At 34.9% G+C, this 21,370-nt stretch overlaps 1 protein-coding gene across 3 annotated transcripts; it reads left to right on the top strand.

The window, feature by feature from the left end:
* Nucleotides 1-8,561, top strand: LOC120087775. 3 transcript variants are annotated; one of them, XM_039044666.1, is made up of 11 exons: nt 1-391; nt 833-982; nt 1,094-1,332; nt 1,497-1,582; nt 1,711-1,898; nt 2,017-2,147; nt 2,298-2,549; nt 2,675-6,009; nt 6,104-6,209; nt 6,949-7,029; nt 8,295-8,561. In XM_039044666.1, the coding sequence occupies exons 1-11, from the start codon at nt 190-192 to the stop codon at nt 8,367-8,369; spliced, it is 4,845 nt and encodes a 1,614-aa protein (XP_038900594.1). In that variant the 5' UTR covers nt 1-189; the 3' UTR covers nt 8,370-8,561. The 3 variants fall into 3 exon arrangements, with proteins under 3 accessions (XP_038900594.1, XP_038900593.1, XP_038900595.1); XM_039044665.1 differs by having other exon boundaries at nt 2-391; nt 6,101-6,209; XM_039044667.1 differs by having other exon boundaries at nt 268-391; nt 904-982; nt 6,101-6,209.
* The last annotated feature ends 12,809 nt before the right edge of the window (nt 8,562-21,370 follow it).

The following is a 21,370-nucleotide window of genomic DNA, read 5'->3' as shown; positions in this document are numbered from 1 at the left end:
ATCCGATCACGTGGTCTCTTTTCTAACTGATCAAGCACTTCCCGCTCGCATATCCTTTCAAATCCAAATCCAAGAATCAAAGGCAGCCGTAAGAAACTTCCTTCCTTCCTCCATCTCACAATTCACTCACTCACCCTCATTTCTACTTCCCAATTTCTTCCGGTCATTCCAATTGGCGTCGCCGGCGTTATGGAAACCGATATTTCTCTCATTGAAGTCGCCGGAGAAGACGATTCTCTACTGCAACAGATTCCAGAAGATGATCTTCTAAACCTCGAACGGAACACAGAGGGGATTACAGCTGGAAACAGCGGCTTCTTCTTGTGTTCGCCTCTCTTAACTGACAGATCCAACGGCACCATTGCTGGTTCTTCTACTGCTTCTTCTACTGGTTAGTTTTATTATATACATTTCCTCTTGTTTAGAATCTTTGCCCTAAGGTACTGCACGTTTATCCGAGTTTCAGATATCGTTTCTAGGCGTTAGTACTTGTTAAATTTGAGTGAGTTACCGGTACTTCAGAAATTAGCTCCGAAGTTGTTTGATTATTCATAATTAGATTGATGCTGAAAGCTGTAATTTATCGGAGAAGTTACGTTGCTGAATCTATCGAGGGTCTTACTCTCTCTGATTAGATAAACCTGCATTTTAGGCGGTTGCTATCTCTCTTTCTAAGAATATAGTTAATTAGGTTATTAGTATTTTCATTCGGATAAATTAGGATTTCTTAAGTTTTAAATATGTTCTACTATTGTTCAATAGCTTACACTTAGCATTCGTGGATAAGTGCAAGATCATGTTGGTTAAATTGTCGGTTCTTTTTTCTGTACAGATTATACCGATAAAGAAAATATTAATGCAAACAATATAGAAGGTCCTAAGCTTAGTATTATGCCGCAACAGATGAAGAAGAAGAAGAAAGCAGGAGGATATAATTTACGGAAAAGCTTAGCATGGAACAAAGCTTTCTTCACCGATGAAGGTTTCTATATGTTGTTACATAATGGATTTGTTTTATTTCCTTTTCTTTTCTTTTTTGTTTTCTGCAAATCAAACGGTAAAACATTGATTATAATATATGTACTTTCATCAGGAGTCTTGGATTCCGTGGAGCTATCGATGATCACTGGTAGTCTTAGTACATCTTGTGGTGAAGCATTAGGAGCAATTGACGAAGAAATAGAAATACCAGCTGTGTCTAGTGGTGGCTGTTACAATGATTTGTCGTTGAAAGATAAATTATTCAAGGATACTTCAACTAGTACTCCTAGTGGTGGTAGAAAGAATGGCCGTTGCTTGTTGCCAAAGCGTGGTTCATCAACTAAAGATAATGTATCCCAGCTTCTGCAGTCAGTACATTTCCAAGTTTAATTGGAAATTTTATCTTTGTGGTTCTACGTAGCTTTGGATATAGAAAGATTAAAAGATTCTAACCATATATGTTTGTAGGCGGACATGTTACAAACTTGTGTTTTTGTTTCTAAACGATATCTCAGGTCAAGTTGAAGGAGCTATCAGCCAAAGATGTCAATCGGAGTGCATCAAAACGTGGAAGCTGTCCGCGACCGGTGGCCTCGTCGTCATATCCTTTAAGTTGTTTCTTAACTTTTGTTTGAATTTTGCAGTGTTATCAAAAGTTTTCTTAGCCAGTCCATCATAAACTCACTTATAATTATGGATTAAGTTAGTTGTCCTTGACCCTTTCTATACTGTCAAAAGGCCTACAATCTCAACTACAACAAAAACTGTGAACAAAGAAGAGAGAATTTCCAAAATTCCAGTTCCAAAACGGGATCCTGCTGTTCTCTCTAGGGCTCCAAGGAATGCTGCTACTGTACGTCCAAATGATGCAAAGAGTAATCAGGTTGCTCAAAGAGTTAATCAGGTTGCTCAAAGAGGTAATCGTTGTAGAATCGCACGATAATTCTGTTTTCTTTTAGTCATATCACATTCAAAATTTCCTCTTTTTCGATGCTGTTGATTCCATTGTGTGATGTGTTGAATTTTTCGTTACAGCTGGAAATAATCCAAAAATGACTACGTTAAAGGGTTCGTCGGTCAATGCAAAAAGGGCATTAAACAAGGATGTCAATGCAAGCAAATCTTTGAAGGCTAAAACCACAATTGAACAACCGAGAAGAAAATTGGTGAGAACTAAAAAGTTTAGAAGTCGGGGTCTTTATCATCTGTGTACTTAAATTGGCAGACGAGAAGATGGTCAGAAAGTTTTAGTGGACATGAAATTTCCCACTAATTCGGAAAGCTCATACATTGTAGTGTTCACTTCTATTTTACAGGCCAACCCAGTATTAAAAGTGGATTCCTCTCGTTCACAACACGAATCTACCGATTCAAATGAGGGGTTAAAGGCGGCCAAAAATTCATTAATTTCAAAACCTCTTCCTTCAAATGATGACGACGCCAAGAAAGTTTCTGCTTCCATTACTCAAAACGCTCCCCCTGATGGTCGCAAAATCCTTAATCAAATCCAAATGCCAAAGCCATCTGGTTTGCGAATGCCATCACCGTCTATGGGATTTTTTGGTCAGGTATGTATAATCACCATTCGCCAGGCTTCATTGAGTGCTGTTACATACAGTTTAGATAAATACTTTTTTCTTCAAATTTTTGTATTTATAATTTTCTGTTCATGTGTGAATTTTCTCTATCCCAGAAAAAGTTTTCTTCTTTCCAAAGCGTGCTCCCAGATACTCCAGAATTGCACGATCTGTCTAAATCGAACATTCCCAATGTGCGAATAGCTGGTCCTTCGAATCCTATTTGTCAGTTGGCAACACTTGTACCTAGGAACACTTTGAAAGCAAACCATGGTGAGGCTTATGGAGAAACTAATGTAGTTTCATGCTTAAGTTCGGGTAGTTCACTAGAACCTTTTTCCCATGATAGAGCGAAGTCCGCCTTGAAAGTAGCTAACATTGTTGGCGCTTCAACAATGAACAAGGTTTTGAGCGCCCATGGACTGGAGAAGCCTGATGTTCGGTCCCTTTCTAATCCCGTGCTGGAACATCTTGGAGATGTTGCTAGAATACAAGATGAGATTCACGACCAATTAGAGGAGTGCCAACCCCATCATGTGTCATTTAACAACTTTGGTGACCCTACCAAATCACATCTTGATGAAACAATCGATTTGTGCTCACAAGGTATCCGAAAGGCTCTCGACAATCAGTTAAGTGGTGCACAAGATTGCAATGAACAATCTTCCGAGCAAGTTGAGTTTACAAACTCTTCCAATTGCAAGAATGAACGAATTTCTCCTGATCACGACCAATTAGAGGAGTGCCAACCCCATCATGTGTCATTTAACAACTTTGGTGATTCTACCAAATCACATCTTGATGAAACGAAAGATTTGTGCTCACAAGATATCCAAAAGGCTCTCAACAATCAGTTAAGTGGTGCACATGATTGCAATGAACAATCTTCCGAGCAAGTTGAGCTTACAAACTCTTCCAATTGCAAGAATGAACGAACTTCTCCTGATCACGAGAGGTTAGGAATTGGAACTTGTAATTCACTAAAGAGAAGTAGAAGTTCAATAGAATTTGATCGTGGTAGATTTGAAGATGTTAGTAACAATTCTAATGGTCAAGATAGCTGTTCATTTGATCAGGATGAAGCCTTAGATCCTCATAAAATGAGAATATTACGGACAAGGAAAGCAGAAGCATCTGACATAGATCAATGCATTTCAAATGAATGCAACAACGCTATGCAGGCCACTACTGCAGACTCAATGCATGTAGATGATGAAAAACCAACTGCTCCAATGTTGAATAGTAAACCATTGCAAGGATGTTCTCTAGTGTCTCAGAATGATTCTACTTCCTGTGAGAATGAGGGTTTGACAAGAGAAAGCAATGAAGTCCTTGAAAATAAATTGTACAGGGAGAATGATTGTTCTTCAATTCCACATTCAAAAGCAGATGCTTGTGTAGATAGCAGCCCAGTTGATAGGAATTGCAACAATCATACAGATGAGATGGTAGACATCGGATCTGATATGCATCAGAATAACACTTCCTCAGGAAAAGAAAGGAATCAGAATGATCAAGGTTCTGAAACTCTACCAATAAGCCAAGACATACGTTTGAGTGATACAGAAAATCAGCTGTATGAAGAAGTCCATGTACACATTGGATCTGAGCATGTACAGACTGAAGACGAACAAAATTCTCCGGTTCTAGTTAATGGTTTTAATCAACTACCTGGATTTTCTGAACTTCAAAATTGTTGCATCAACCAAGGGAACTGCTCAATTGATGACTTGCTGCATAGAAGCAATTCTGAAGAGAACAACGAAGAAATTATCATTGATAGTTCTGATGTATGCCCGCCAGAATGTCTTAGTGATTGTAATCCGATGGCATCACCCAAGGATAATAGCAGTATACATCAGATATGTGAAACAAGGACAGATGACAACATTTTAATGTCCTTGGAGATTGAAGCATCATTAAGAAGGTCAAGTTGTTCAACTGCTAAATCATCCGACTTTGACAAAATAAGTGGTGAAGTTACATTTGAGACAATGAGTAGAGAAATTATGTCTGATGCAAGAACGACCTGCAATGATCTGTCATTTTGTTCTCCAACTAAAGATTTGGGTTTGTCAATACCCAATAAACTAGACAATCATAAGTCTCTAGAGATGAATGGAAACACACCCTCTAAAAACAAAAGTGAGCTCAATAGTGAAATGGATCAGTTACTTGACACTAAAATGTGCAGTACACACAATGATAATGCACGATCAGAAGCAAGAACAACTTGCAACGATTCATCATTTTGTTCATCGACTAAAGATTTGGGTTCATCAATACCCAATGATGACATGTTGTCAAGGGAAAATAGAGAACAGTATATGGAAGCTAAAGAACTAGAGAATCAAAAGATGAATGGAAACACACTATTTCAAAATGAAAGTGAGCTCAACAGTGAAATGGATCACCTACTTGACATTGAAATGTGCAGTATATACAACGACAATGCACAATCAGAAGCAAGAACAACTTGCAACAGTTCATCATTTTGTTCATCGACTAAAGATTTGGGTTCATCAATACCCAATGTTGACATATTGTCAAGGAAAAATAGCGAACAATATATGGAAGCTAAAGAACTGGAGAATCAAGAGATGAATGGAAACACACTATTTCAAAACGAAAGTGAGTTCAACAGTGAAATGGATCACCTACTCGACATTAAAATGTGCAGTATATACAACAACAATGCACGATCAGAAGCAAGAACAACTTGCAACGATCCATCATTTTGTTCACCGACTAAAGATTTGGGTTCATCAATATCCAATGATGACATATTGTCAAGGGAAAATAGTGAACGACATATGGAAGCTAAAAAATTGAAGAATCAAGAGATGAATGGAAACACACTATTTCAAAACGAAAGTGAGCTCAACAGTAAATTGGATCACCTACTTGACATTGAAATGTGCAGTATATACAATGACAATGCACGATCAGAAGCAGGAACAACTTGCAACGATTCATCATTTTGTTCACCGACTAAAGATTTGGGTTCATCAATACCCAATGATGACATATTGTCAAGGGAAAATAGTGAACGACATATGGAAGCTAAAGAATTGAAGAATCAAGAGATGAATGGAAACACACTATTTCAAAACGAAAGTGAGCTCAACAATGAATTGGATCACCTACTTGACATTGAAATGTGCAATATATACAACGACAATGCACGATCAGAAGTAGGAACAACTTGCAACGATTCACCATTTTGTTCACCGACTAAAGATTTGGGTTCATCAATACCCAATGATGACATATTGTCAAGGGAAAATATTGAACAGTGTATGGAAGCTAAAGAACTGGAAAATCATAAGTCTCCAGAGATGAATGGAAACATACTGTTTCAAAATGAAAATGAGCTCAACGGTGAAATGGATCGACTTCTTGATACTGAAACGTGCAGTGCATACGACGGCAATTCACTATCACTGGAGCTGTAAGTACTTTGGTTTGTGGATGAACTTTTTGAATCCTTGCCTTTTCTCTGTTTAAAGATGTTTGAATGAAACTCTAAATGCTATTGGCAGAAGGAAGTCTGAGGATGTCGGGAAGCAAAATGCTCTGGGAATTATAACTTCAACAAATGCCGTTCCGTTTTCTGAAGAATGGTTGGCTGCACTTGAAGCTGCAGGAGAGGTGAGATATTTCCTTAAATTTCTAATAATCTTTTTTAACCTTCTATGTTCATAAGCGGTGTGTTTGAGACTGATTTTGAAATTGTTAAAATCACTTTTGTGATATTTAAAATCACTCAGAAACTCTCCTTTAATCATGCAAAATCAATTTATTGTTTAATTTTATAGTTCTTAAAACAATTTTCATATCATCAAAATTGATTTTGAACTATTAAAAATATGTTCGGAGTGATTTAAAAAAAAAAAAGAAGAGATTTTAACCATTTTGAAATCACTTCCAAAGATGCCCTAAGTTTAATGTTGTCTTGCCTTTGTGCTATATCTATATTTTGTGCCTATTATAAAAGTTGAAACGGATGAGTAACCTAACAATCAACGTCGGTGGCATTGGCATGTTTAAAAGGTATAACTTGAAAATAAATCATTGGAAGCCAAATGTGAATTATAGTATTATATAGCACGAAATACTTGATGTCAATTTCTAGGTTCAAGTACAGTAGAAATATTTTTAGTTTTCTTTATTCTTCTTGGTAGCTACCACTTTTAATTTTTCACTATTTTCTTCTACAAAGAAATTATCAGACTTCATTTTTTCACATTATATTTTGAATAGTTGAGTACTCTTTTATAGAACAGGAAATTCTTTTATTTTTGTTTGTTTTTTGAAGGGTCGAGTACTCGTTTATAGATGTCTGGGAGATTGATTGAGGATAATCTCCTGTATTCATTTGAAAATGCAGGAAATTCTGACCATAAAAACCGGAGCTGTACAAAATTCACCTCCCGACAAGTCTCAACCTGAACCAGGCCCATGGTCTCCGGTATGCTCTTTCACCCTTCTTTGGTTAAATTATAAAGTTAGTCCATCAACTTTTAGATTTATTCTAAAATAACTGAAGTTCAAAAAGTGATCTTTGAACTTTTTCGTAGAGTATGTTAATTAGGAAAAAACTTATTAGAGACAAAAGTGAAACATTTGGAATTTATTGGATTCAAGATTGAAAATTTAAAGATTTGTTAAAAGACTATTTCTAAAGTTTATGGATCAAATAGATTGAAACTTAAAATTTAAAGGATTAAATTTACAATTTAACCCATTAAAATTTACTAACTTTATTTTTTTCTAGATATATTTTCCGTGTTTTTCTATAGAGTTAAAATTGAACTTTGTAAATCATATTTATGAATGAAGGCTAAAAATATAGAAATGAAATTATTTTGTTCTGTTTTCGAATGCTTTGTTTATTAAAAGAACAATTTGGCTAATGTTTACGGAAAAGAAAATGATGTATTTTTATTTATTCGGAAAATCTTTTTTTAAGTACATCTTTTGGGTAACGGGTAAAAGTAAACTTTTCAATGGGGGTTTAAAATTCATAGTTTCACAAGATAAGTGATTTCAATTGCTGCTTTTAAAACAAACAAGTTATTCATAAAAACAGTGTATGTGAATTGTGAAACAGTTTAATACAATTTTTCTAATAAAAAGAAAGTAATTATTTAAATGCCGTAGAATGTTGATTTTTCTTTCTTTTAATTTTATTTTGCAAGGCTGACTTTCTTTTTTCTTGTTTTTCAATTTTTATACTGTATTTCAAATATTTTACCTCTCACAGTGGAGGTAAGGATTGGCAACGATGTGAGGCCAGGGATATTCTCCATCTCTGTCCCCACGGAAAACTCCACCCAATTGGCGAGGAATAGGATGGGGCGAGTTAAATAAATAAATAAATAATTGAAAATTAAATAAAAATAAAAAGTAAATTAAATTTAAAAATAGTAAATATATAAAGTCTAAGTAGGTAAATTAAATTAAAAAAGAAAAAGAAAAAGAAAAACAGAAAAAGAAAAATAAATTATTTGTAAATAAGTTTTTGCCATTTTGCTATATATGAAAAAACTCCGTACAAATAAAAAAAAAAGCAAAAACGCAAAAAGATCGGAAATAAAAAGGAAAATCGAAATAAAAAACTCAGAAGAAAAATACAACTGAAAACACATTATAATATATTTGTATTAAATATAGTTATATATGTTTGGGTGAAGTGGCTTTTGTCTAATACTAATTTTCTGTTAATCGACAAAGGTGAAACGGAAAAATAATCAAGGGATCGGACCGTTCGACTGTACAAAATGCACCAAAGCGGGCCGAACTCCATAAGTCCCGTCAGCCAGATGCCCTTCCTTCTCTTCTTTTCCACTAACGGTCTGACTTCTTCTTCTTTTATCACAAAAATGTATACAATCCCGAGATGGGTAGCTTGGGCGGTCAAAAAAATTATCTGTTCTTTCCTTTCATGTTGAACTCATGATAACATTTAACAACAAAATTCTTTGTTTAGACTCCAATTGCATATTCGTTACAACTTCTTTGAAACATACTGCATCTGGTATTAAAGTTTGGAAAACTAATTTCATTGAGGAAAAAAAAAAAAAATTGAAAGAATACAAACAAACAACCCACTAGAGAAAGTGTGTCCAGTTAAGAACAATGTTACCTAGATAGTAATCATAAAAAAGTTTCGTAATCGAAATCAAGAAAAACATGAAATCTCAGCACCTCACTGAAAGAGGGGTCAACCATCACTGAAAGAGGGTCAACCATTTTTAATTTCTACATACAGTTTATTTAAAATTGACCAATCTAAATATTGAGTCAACCTGAACATAGAAATTATTTAAGTATGTTCTCTCAACGTAGGAGTGAGAGACTTGAATTTTCCAATCTTACATGTTATTTAACTCGGGAAAATAAGAGCCAAATATTGCACATCATGCACTATTAATTTACCTTATCAAATTGTATTCACAAAAATAGGGCAAATATCAATATACATCCATGAACTTTGCAATTTAAACCTTAAAATTTGGGTAGTAAACCTCAAACTAATAATCGTATCAATTTAAACCATAAACTTTCATAAGTATATCAATTTAAACCTTAAACTTTCATAAACGTATCCAAATAAAATATAATAAAGGGTTTAAATTGATACACTTATAAAACTTTAAGGATTAAATTGATAAATTTATGAAAGTTCAAGGTTTAAATTGATATAATTATTAGTTTAAAATTTATATTGATACACTTTAAAGTTCAAGGTTAAAATTGATACAAATTATTAGTTTAGGGTTTAAATTGATACAACCTACAAACTTCAAGGATGTAAATTGATAATTGCCAACAAAGAAATAATGAAATTGATGTTTTTTTATACATGGGGCCCACGAAACTCTTTGAGCAAACCCTACCTTTAACATTTCCACTCCCTCGAACTCCAAATCTTTGGATCAAACATCCCTTTATGTGCATCATAGTCTACACTCATCTTCACATGTGTCCATCGATTGTCCAATCATAATTTACTTCTTCTTAAAATATTTGGATTTTTTTTATACGTGTATGATTAGGATGAGATATAGAAAGATGAGTGCATTCAAATACTACTCTACTACTAATTGGCCAAATATGACTTTAGTTCAACGGATAAATATAAGATATTATAATGAGATCTACTTGTCTATTGAAAGCAATACAAATAATCAATAAAAATATCATAGCTAAAAAATAAGAGCAATGATGAGATGAATTATTAGATAATTAAGATATTTTAGTTTAGATTGAAGTGTATAAATCAACTCTTAGTCGAACCTAAAATTCTGTTAAAAGTCAATTGTAAAAATGAGTTACCAAACTTTTCTATAAAAGGCAGTTTCTAAGAGAAAGAATTCACTAATATGAGAATACTCTGTAAATCTTTCCCTTGATTAATAAAATCTGATCAACTCCCATTTGCACAGTGGATGTAGGTTTATTATTGACCGAACCACTTAAATACCTATCTTCTTCTTCTTGTTCTTCTCTTCGAGCTCTCTATTCACTCAGTTTCTTCTTCTTCATATCTTCTCTGCATCTTTCATGCCGTTATCTTCAATTTGATCTCTTTTAATCAGTTTCATCTTCTCTATTTTCATCTTTGTTGAATGATCAATCGAAAGCCCTGCATGGATGCAAAAATCGAGTAAAGGTATCACGTGGTAGCCAAGTGCAATTTGTAAAGTAAAATACGTGTTCTTCTCTACAAATTGGTATCTGAGCAAGGAAACATTCAAGAAAGGTATTGAAAGGGAGAATAAGAAAACACAAGATTTACGTGAAAAACCCTAAAACAGGGAGAAAAAACCACGACAGAAAGATACTTTTTTTCTATTATTGTTCAACTTATACTCATACAAGAAAGGACCAAGATACATATAGGCTGCAGAAAACCCTAATACAGAAAGGGAAAAATAGGACAAAGTAATAATACTACAATGCCCTTAGGGTTAATACATAACAACCCCTTATTTCCAACACTCCCCCTCAAGTTAGGGCATAAATGTCAATTAGACCCAACTTGCTAACACAAGAATCAAAACTTTTCCTGAGTAATCCTTTGGTGAGAATATCAGCAACTTGTTGACTAGAAAGAATGCAAGGAATGTCCAATTTTTCTTTAATGAAGTGTCTATCGATCTCCACATGTTTTGTTCTATCATGTTGCATAAGATTGTTGGCTATGCTTCTAGCTTCTTTTTTATCACAATAGAGCTTCATAGGAAGATCATTGTCTCGATGAAGATTAGACAAAACTTTCTTCAATCAAATTTTCTCACATATTTCTAGACTCATAGCTCTGTATTCTATTTCATCACTGCTTCTAGCAACTACACCTTGCTTCTTACTTCTCCAAGTAACTAGATTACCCCACACAAACGTACAGTACAACCTACCTAATCAGAGTCAGTGTAAATCTCAATGCACCTTCTGTCAGTTTTCCTGAACATCAGACCTTTACCTGGAGTAGTTTTCAAATATCTCAGAATCCGATCACAACTTCCATATGTTCCTCGTAAGGTGCTTGCATAATCTGACTAACTACACTGATAGCGTAGGATATATGGTCTAGTATGAGATAAGTAAATCAATTTTTCCATTAAACGCCGATATCTCTCTTTATCAACAGGAACTTTGTCAATAGAATCTCCCAGCTTAACATTAAATTCTACAGGGGTATCAACAGGTCTACATCCATTCATACTTGTCTCTTTCATTATTTGGACCAAACATCCCTTTATGTATTTCCGTTGAGAAACAGAAATCCTCTCTCTTGATCTTGCCACCTTCAATCCAAGGAAATACCTTAGACTTTCAAGGTCCTTAATCTCAAATTCATCAGCCATTTTCTTTTTAAGCTTGATAATCTCAGCAACATCATCTCCTGACAAAATAATATCATCTATGTACACAATAAGAATAACAAATTTTCTTGATATTGACATTTTTGTCAACAAGGTATGATCAGAGTGTCCCTGAGTAAAACCTTGGGAGTTAACAAAGGTAGTGAACCTGTCAAACCAAGCTCTTGGAGACTGTTTCAAACCATACAAAGACTTCATGAGTTTACAAACCTCATGGTCAAATTGAGCTTCAAAACCAAGAGGAGGACTCATATACACCTCTTCCTCTAATTCACCATTTAGAAAAGCGCTTTTCACATCAAGTTAGTGGAGAGGTCAGTCTTTGTTAACTACCACTGAAAGAAGGACTCGAACTGTATTTAGCTTCGCTATAGGAGAAAAAGTTTATGAGTAGTCTATTCCATAGGTTTGAGTAAACCTTTTAGCGATGAATCCAACCTTGTACCTGTCAAGAGTTCCATCAGACTTATACTTTATAGTGAACACCCACTTGTACCCAACTATTTTATGTCCTTTAGAAAGAGTCACACGATCCCACGTATTATTCTTTTCAAGAGCTCTCATCTCTTCCATGACCACAGCCTTCCAATCAGGAACTTCCATGGCCATATGTATATTGTTTGGTATTGTTACTGTATCCAGGTTAGTAATAAAAGCCCTGAACTCAAAAGACAAATTACAGTAAGATAGAAAGTTATGCATAAGATACTTAGTGCATTACCTGGTGCCCTTTCTCAAAGCAATGGGTATATCAAAAGAGGCATCATAACTCCCTATTTTGCCTGACCCCTCATCAGTAAGAGGACGATGGTCACACTTAGTTACCTGCGACAAAGTCTCATCCTCCTATATTTCTCCTAATGGCTTATCACTCCCTGCAACTTTGTTATTCTCTGGAACTATTATATCAATTTTGTCACTCTCAACCACATCACACATATCACCCTCAACAAAAACATTATCAGAAATAGAAGTACCTTGAACTGGTGTTGGTTCTGATTCATGGACCATAGCCGGTGGAGCAACATGTGACATTATTTCCTTTCTGAGATTCTTCCTCTAGTATGTTATGCATGGAACTTGTTTAGTAGGAAGGACAGTATCACTTGTACCTAAGATAGGCCCAGGAAGAAAGTCTGTAGGAATTGAAGATGTGGACCAATTAGTCTCTTCACTAGTATTTATAAGGTGGAATTGAAGAACACGGGAAGACATCCGATTGATAAGGTGGGCTGCAGTCACAACAACATCTCCCCATAAGTAAGAGGAAAGAGAAGTAGATAGGATGAAGGAGCGTGCAACCTCGATAAGGTGACAAATTTTCCATTCAGCCACTATATTCTGTTGAGGGGTATAAGCATAGAAGCTTTGATGGACAACGCTTTTAGAAGCCAAAAACTCATAAAAGGTGTTATTAAAGAACTAACGGCCATTATCACTACGAAGGATGACAGTTTTGGTGTTAAACTAAGTCTCCACTATAGTCTAAAATTGTTGGAATATCGATGGTACCTCTGATTTATCAGTGAGAAGAAACACCCATGTAAGATGAGTGTGATCATCAATAAATGTCACAAACCAACGTTTTTCAGAAGAGGTAGTGATGTTTGAGGGACTCCAAACATCACTATGTGTTAGGTTTTATGTCCTAAAACTCGCATTTTGTAAAATGATAAACATTTTCTATAGTCAATAAACTTACTATTGATTTTATAAATTGTATACATGAAAGTCTAAATCCAATAAACTAAGACCCATGATTATTACATGATTACTTGAACTTCATGTAGAGACATAAAAGTGGATCAGGTTCGAGTAAATAGTCAAAAGAATTTATAGTATATGAATAAGGTTGGGTGCCTTATTCTGGTAACACTATGGGATGCGGCCTACTCTGTAGTTGTTATAAAGAGTTGTAAAGTGCTACAAACGAAGTGATCCTAATTCGTACATGTTATGACATGAGGAGTGGGGGCGTCCTATGCAATGAGTTTGCATAAGATCGGACCAAGAAATAAGTCACTCTTACTTTATAGTGTTATTTACTGTATAAGACTAACTATTTCACTTAGATGACCTCAGTAACTTCATTTTAATCCTGAGCTAACTATAAACTCCTGTTTATTCGGTATTATCCTTAGATTTGTATATGTGAGAGTTGACTCAACAGCGTTGGCTCGATATGCCTCCCATTTCAAGGGTAAGACCGAATAGATAGCTGGGGACATTGGGTGCAAGATAGAGTTCACACCTACTCGATTTAGGGATGAGAGAAAGGTTGTTCTCTCAAATACTGAATCCAGGCCCCACCCTTTCACTGGGCTGAGAGAGTTTTGGTTTAGTGACTGGTTCACAAACCAGTTGTTCATTAGAGGATCAGTAGGAACTTGAGGAACAAAAAGTAATCTCGAGGGTAAAACAGATATTTGACCCAGTCGTTATTACGAACAACCTGTGAAGGGTCAACTTACTAACTATGGTTAAATCATGTGGACATAATATATCCATAGTGAGGGGAGTGCAACTATGAGCTTTAGTGGAGTGACCCATTAGTTAACGAATGAAGGTTAATTTGGTGTAATAAGTTTAGCTAATTAATCTCGGATCGTTGGAGCCCATGATCTGTAGGTCCGCGAGGTCCCTACTAGTTCGTAAATGGATTAGCTTTAGAATAACGTGATAAGTTAATTTGAAACGTTCAAATTAGAATTAAGGAAATTAGTAATTATATGAGATATAATTATATATTTAATTTTAAGAATTAAACGGAATAGGAGAATTAATATTTAAATATGATTTAAATATATGAAGGTGGATTAGTATAAAAATTAATTTAATATTTGATATTAAATTAATTAGAATGATTTAAATTGTTTAAATAATTATTTATTAATTTTATTAGAAAATTAATTTATGAAATTAATTTTGTAAAATTAATAATTTTTCCAATTTTATAAATGAAATTAATTTTTGAAATCAATTTGGAAAAGTTGGAAAAGATGGAAAAAAAATATAAATGGAATTTTGGTTTATTCCATTATCACTTTATCTCTTTAGGCTTCAATTACTCCAAGCATGAGCTGCATCTCATGCAGCCATCTTCATTGCATGATAGTTTGCAATATATTGAGAAGATTGGAGTGAATTTGGAGCATGCAATCGATAGAATTTTTGTTGAAAAATTCGTGGTGAAGAAGGTGTTATTCAATTGGATTGCTGCTGTGAGCTCTTCTCAAAATTCTCTTCATTCAAGCCTATTTTGAGTCTCACAACTCAATCTAGAGCACTAAAAGAATAGCGGAAAAGATCTTGAGGTGGTCTACAATAAGATTTGAAGAAGTTTGCAGCTGAAAATCGAGCTTTGAAGAAGTTCTACAAAGGAATGTCTTGAAACCCACTTGTTTTTGCAAGAGCATGCTTTATATTATGCCAAAATTAATAAATTAGAGTGCTTAATGTTCTTTGTTGCTTCTGCTGCTGCTGATACAATCCTACAATTGGTATCAGAGCATCATATAAGCATTCAATTCAGTTTAATTTTTGTGTGGTGGGTGTTTATTTCATGAGTTATATGAAAACTGCACTGATATGGTTTTTTGAGTTTTGGCATTTAATTTCTCTTCGATTTCTCGATTAAATTTGTAATTGACTCTTGTTTGATGAGCTTATATGTGTTCTCAAGAGTCTGTAATTTATTGTGAGTCATTAGAGTTGAAAAGAAACAAGTGAAGAAGGCCGAGTTGCAGATTCCAGTTTTTCTAACATCTGCTCAAATATCGTCGTTAAGGTTCAGTGCTAAAAGATCGTTTAGCTTCGGGCGCTAGACGATGTGAAGAAAAGCTAGACGATCGTGTAGCTACGGGCGTTGAGCGTTGAAGTATTACGTGCTAGACGATCGTATACCTATGGGAGCTAAAGGATGCGTTGAAGTGCTATGCGATAGCACTACACGATCATGTAGCTTTGCGTGAGAGCTAAATGATGCGTTGAAGTGCTATGCGATGACACTACACGATCGTGTAGCTTTGTGCGGCAGCTAAGCGATGCGTTGAGATGCTATGCGGTACCTTTGTCCCTACGCTAAACGATCAAGTATGGCGCTTAGTGATCATGTAGTATTTGTCCGCGCTAGACGATGGTGCTGCACGATAGTGTTTGACACTAACGATCGTGTAGCATTGTTCGGGGGCTATACAATGGTGCTACATGATCGCCCAAGACGATGGTCGTCAATGCTAAACAATGAGCCTTAGCAAGATATTATGTATGAAGCGAGAGCAGCCGGTTCGACCGGTTCTCTGAGGTCCGGTCTGGTTCAACCTCAAAATTTTTTTTGGTTGGTCTGGTTCAAGCAGTTTGGGTTTTGGTGGGAGCGGTTCAAGCGGTTAAGAAGTGGTTTTGAAGCTATTTTGTAATAATTAGGCCTTTGTTTGCTTGTTTATGCCAAAACTAAATCATATCAGTATGCTGTCTAATTATTTATGCATTTGATGTATGTTATAATTAAATAAATCTTGTATGTGCATACAGTATACCATGTAGATTTAAAATCCCACCGTAAGAAGCATGTTACATACATTGAAAGTATGTTATAAAATGTTATAATATATAGTATGCATGTTAGGGTTTCTTTTATTTAATATAATTGTTATATTAAATATTGAATACCTTTGATGTATGTTGTGGATGTTTAGTATGTCTAAAATTTTGTAAGTTGTTATAAAATTGGGTTAGACGTTTAAAATCCATAACAAAGAACCACGGCATGCTCATGTAGGTTAACCACTTGTTTTAATAGTTAAAACTTGTAAAACTCGAGTTACAAACTCAACCGGTATATAATCATGTCTAAGGTTGGGGGTACTTAAGTTGACAGTCTATGGAACACCTCCTACCTGGGGATTATGGGCGAATTATTGAGCATTGTTAATCGGTTTTATAAGTATACGTGAGCGATGTGAGGTAATAAAATGGTTTATCACCTAGACATCGTAAGTTAAAATCCAATTATAAGTGTTGTACTTGGATAAGCCACATAGATTTAGGGTAGTTTGTTTAGCCGAAATGAACCTAAGTATAAATTTACCCAATTAATAGAACACTTCAGTAGGAGTTTAATAACTTCTATATGATAAAGTTATTAGAACACTTCAGTTAGAGATTAATAACATATACGATACGTTATTTTTAGTTCTCACGTCCTTAAGAGTACACAATCGAGATTTAAGCGGTACTTCGTGTCACCCTGGGAGTGACCTCCATACGGAAAGTATTTTTTTAACATAAATCTAGATTTTGGTGAATAAGGGGAAGTTGTTCAAACGTAAATCAATTATTTGATATATAGATTTCAACTGTCACGTCTCCACATAGTTTACGCCGTGAGATTCATATGACGTTTCGTGTCACCCTGGGAGTAATCTCTATACGGAAAGTGTTTGTATGAGTCAATAACAAGGTAAATAGAGGAAGTTGTTTATAGTAAGTGGGTGAAAGATATGTGTCAATATATCATGTGGTCTCTTCCGTTAGTTTGGACAGTGAGATTCCTATGTTGCGCCTACTGGTTTGCTTTAAGTGACCCTTGCTAGTCATTTAATGACGACTATCCCCTCGGAGGGTTGTAACATAGGATTCGGAATAACTCAAACTCCAGAAATGGATAGGATTTCTTAGGTTCATTCCTAACCTTGACTCTCCATTTCGGTAGCATAGTTAGGCCAACCTTTGACGTCTGAAAACAGAGGGTTACACTTACAGAATTATTAAGAGTGTTAGTAATTTCTGACCGAAAACGGTAACTAAACGACTATAGGAATAAGGGTTATTCCGGAGAAAGTGTTTGGTCAAAATTGTTTGCTTTAGTGATCTGACTGACCCTCGGTAGCACGTATTCTAACTCACTATAGTATCGTTACAAATAAATAATGGTTATGGGTACATTATTTACTAATTTTGCTAAAACTTGATTTTGGATTTAGTTACAATTTGCTAATTAGAATTTGTTTAAATTTTATCAGCATATCGAATTCTTCTAGAATACTCACTTCCGAATTAAATAACAGTAAAATCAAATCAACAAACAAATTACTAGCAGTTGATAACACCAAAAGAATTTTAATAGAGGATTGTCCTTTATCTCCGAACTCATCTAAAATTTTGAATAATATAGATGAGAATGCAAAATTCAAACAACAAGATAAATATGATTTACTTGTTATCGAAGCGTGTTTAGTGGAAAATGATAAAATCTTGATAATCGATTCAGGTGCCGCTAATCATGTTTATACTATTTCACAGGAAACAAGTTCTTGGAGATAGTTGGCAAAAGGTGAAACAATCTTTAAGGTAGGGACTTGGGAGGTTGTTTCAGCTAAAACAGTGGGAGATATGAAGTTATTTATAGAAGATAAGTACATTTATTTGAAAAGTGTGTATTACATTCCTTCTATGAAAAGGAATCTAATATCTATCTTTTGTTTGCTCGAACAAAATTATAAAGTTTATTTAGAAAATGATGAAATGTTCATCAATACAAGAAGTAAACAAATTTTTTCTGCAAAATTAGAAAAAAAAAACTTGTGTATGTTAAAATCGATTGAGGTTAAAGCCATATTAAACATAGAGATGTTTACAACTGCTAAGACTCATAAGAAAAGGAAAATTTCTCCAAATTCCTATCTTTGATACTTGAGACTGGGTCACATAAATCTCAACAGGATTGAGAGACTAGTTAAGAACGGTCATCTAAATAAGTTATAAGACAGTTCATTACCATCTTGTGAATTCTGTCTTGAGGGTAAAATGACAAAAAATCTTTTTCTGGAAAAGGTCTTAGAGCCAAAAGACCCTTAGCACTGATACACTCAGACCTTTGTGACCTGAATATTTCATCAGCTTTATAGATGATTATTCCAGGTATGGGCATATTTACCTAATGCACTAAAAGTCTGAAACTTTTGAAAAGTTCAAAGAGTATAAGGTTGAGGTTGAAAACCAATTAGGTAGAAAGATTAAAACGCTTCGATCAGATCGAGGTGGTGAGTATATGGACTTAGAATTCCAAAACTATTTGATAGCACCTGGTATCCAGTGTCAACTCACAGCCCCTGACACACCTCAGCAAAACGGTGTGGCAGAAAGAAGAAACAGAACCTTGTTGGACATGGTTTGTTCCATGATGAGTTAGGCTCAGTTACCAAACTCTTTCTGGGGACATGCACTTGAAATTGCAGTGTATATTTTGAACTTAATTCCCTAAAAAAATGTTTCTGAAACGCCTTACGAGCTTTGGAGAGGACGTAAAGAAAATTTACGTCACTTCAGAATTTGGGGTTGCCCAACACATGTGTTGGTGCAAAATCCTAAAAAGTTGGAACGCCATTCAAAAGTATGCCTATTTGTAGGCTATCCAAAAGAAACGAAAGATGGTTTTTTTACGACGCTCAGGAAGACAATGTATTTGTATCGACAAATGCAACCTTCCTAGAGGAAGACCATATGAAGAATCATCAACCTCGCAATAAACTAGTAATAAAAGAAATGTCCAGAAAAACGACAAATGTATCAACAAGAGTTGTTGATAGAACAGGTCCATCAACAAAAGTTGTTAATGAAACTGGTACTTCACATCCTTCTCAAGAGTTGAGAATGCCTCGTCGTAGTGGGAGGGTTGTGCAACAGCCTAACCGGTACATGGGTTTGACTGAAACTCAAGTCATCATACCAGATGATGGTTTAGAGGATCCATTGTCTTTTAACCAAGCAATGAGTGATGTGGATAAAGACCAATGGATTAAAACCATGGACCTTGAAATGGAATCTATATATTTCAATTCTGTCTGGGATCTTGTAGATCAACTTGAAGGGGTACCATCTCATTAGGAAGATTGTACATAGAGGAGACATGATTGTTACCTAGATTGCTTCACAAGACAAATTAGTCGATCATTTACAAAGGTCTTCTCGGTTAAAGTGTTCGAGGGTCACCTAGTAGGACTAGGTCTATGAGTTTTTCATCACTTGGGCAAGTGGGAGAATTTATGGGTATTGAAATGCCCTAGTTTATTGTATTTGTACGTTTTGTTCTCTCCGTGTAAACTCAACATTGTATATATTTGTATATATTGATCCACTGGAGTTTTAGTCCAAGTGGGAGTATGGTTGGTTTTTATGTCCTAAAACTCGCAGTTTGTAAAATGATAAACATTTTCTATAATCAATAAACTTATTACTTATTTTATTAATTGTATACATAAAAGTCTAAATCCAATAAACTAAGACCCATGACTATTACCTGAGTACTTGAACTTTATGTGGAGACATAAAAGTGGATCAGGTTCGAGTATATAGTCAAAATGATCTATAGTATATGAATAAGATTGAGTGTCTTATTTTGGTAACACTATGGGATGCGGCCTACTCTGTAGTTGTTACAAAGAGTTGTAAAGTGCTACAAACGAAGTGATCCTAATTCGTACATGTTATGACATAAGGAGTGGGGACGTCCTATGCAATGAGTTTGCATAAGATCAGACCAAGAAATAAGTCACCCTTACTTTATAACGTTGTTTACTGTATAAGACTGACTATTTCACTTAGATGGCCTGGGTAACTTGATCTTAATCCCGAGCTAACTGAACTGGGATTATCCTTAGATTTACATAGGTGGGGGTTGATTCAACAGTACCGACTCAATATGCCTCCCATTTCAGGGGTAAGATCGAATAGATAGCTGGGGACATAGGGTGCAAGACGGAGTTAACGCCTATCCGATTTAGGGATAAGAGAAGGGTTGTTCTCTCAAGTACTAAATCTAGGTCTTGAACATGGGGCTCCACCCTCTCACTGGGCTGAGAGAGTTTTGGTTTAGTGACTAGATCACAAACTAGTTATTTATTAGAGGATCAGTAGGAACTTGAGGAACAAGAAGTAATCTCGGGGTAAAACAGATATTTGACCCAGTCGTTATTACGAACAACCTATAAAGGGTTGACTTACTAATTATGGTTAAATCATGTGAACATAATATATCCACAGTGAGGGGAGTGCAACTATGTGCTTTAGTGGAGTGACCAATAGTTAACGAATTGAGGTTAATTTGGTGTAATGAGTTTAGTCAATTAATCTCGGATCGTTGGAGCCCATGATCTGTAGGTCCGCGAGGTCCCCTTACTAGCTCGTAAATTGATTAGCTTTAGAATAGCGTGATAAGTTAATTTGAAACGTTCAAATTAGAATTAAGGGAATTTGTAATTATATGAGATATAATTACATGTTTAATTTTAAGAATTAAACGGAATAGAAAAATTAATATTTAAATATGATTTAAATATATGAAGGTGGATTAGTGTAAAAATTAATTTAATATTTGATATTAAATTAATTAGAATTATTTAAATTATTTAAATAATTATTTATTAATTTTATTAGAAAAATTAATTTTGTAAAATTAATACTTTTTTCAATTTTATAAATGTAATTGATTTTTGAAATCAATTTGGAAAAATTGAAAAAGATGGAAAAACATATAAATGGAATTTTGTTTTATTCCATTATCACCTTTGAAGTTGCTCACACAAAATCCATCTCTTTAGGCTTCAATTACTCCAAGCATGAGCTGCATCTCATGCAGTCATCTTCATTGCATGATAGTCTACAATATATTTAGAAGATTGAAGTGAATTTGGAGCATGCAATTGATAGATTTTTTGCTGAAAAATTCGTGGTGAAGAAGGTGTTATTCCCTTCACTCAAGCTTGTTTGGAGTTCCATGACTCAATCTAGAGCACCAAGAGAATAGTGGAAAAAATCTTGAGATGGTCTACAACAAGATTTAGAGAAGTTTGCCGCTGGAAATTGAGCTTTGAAGAAGTTCTACAAAGGTATGTCTTGAAACCCACTTGTTTTTACAAGAGCACG

Source organism: Benincasa hispida, chromosome 10 (genome assembly GCF_009727055.1).
Source record: "Benincasa hispida cultivar B227 chromosome 10, ASM972705v1, whole genome shotgun sequence".
NCBI lineage: Eukaryota > Viridiplantae > Streptophyta > Magnoliopsida > Cucurbitales > Cucurbitaceae > Benincasa > Benincasa hispida.
This window is presented reverse-complemented; position numbering and strand designations above follow the sequence as displayed.

Coding starts and splice junctions, on each gene's coding strand:
- LOC120087775 (XM_039044665.1), top strand. CDS start 190: ATGGAAACCGATATTTCTCTCATTGAAGTCGCCGGAGAAGACGATTCT. Junction 1,333..1,496: donor GTTCATCAACTAAAGATAAT/GTATCCCAGCTT, acceptor ACGATATCTCAG/GTCAAGTTGAAGGAGCTATC. Junction 6,010..6,100: donor AATTCACTATCACTGGAGCT/GTAAGTACTTTG, acceptor TGCTATTGGCAG/AAGGAAGTCTGAGGATGTCG.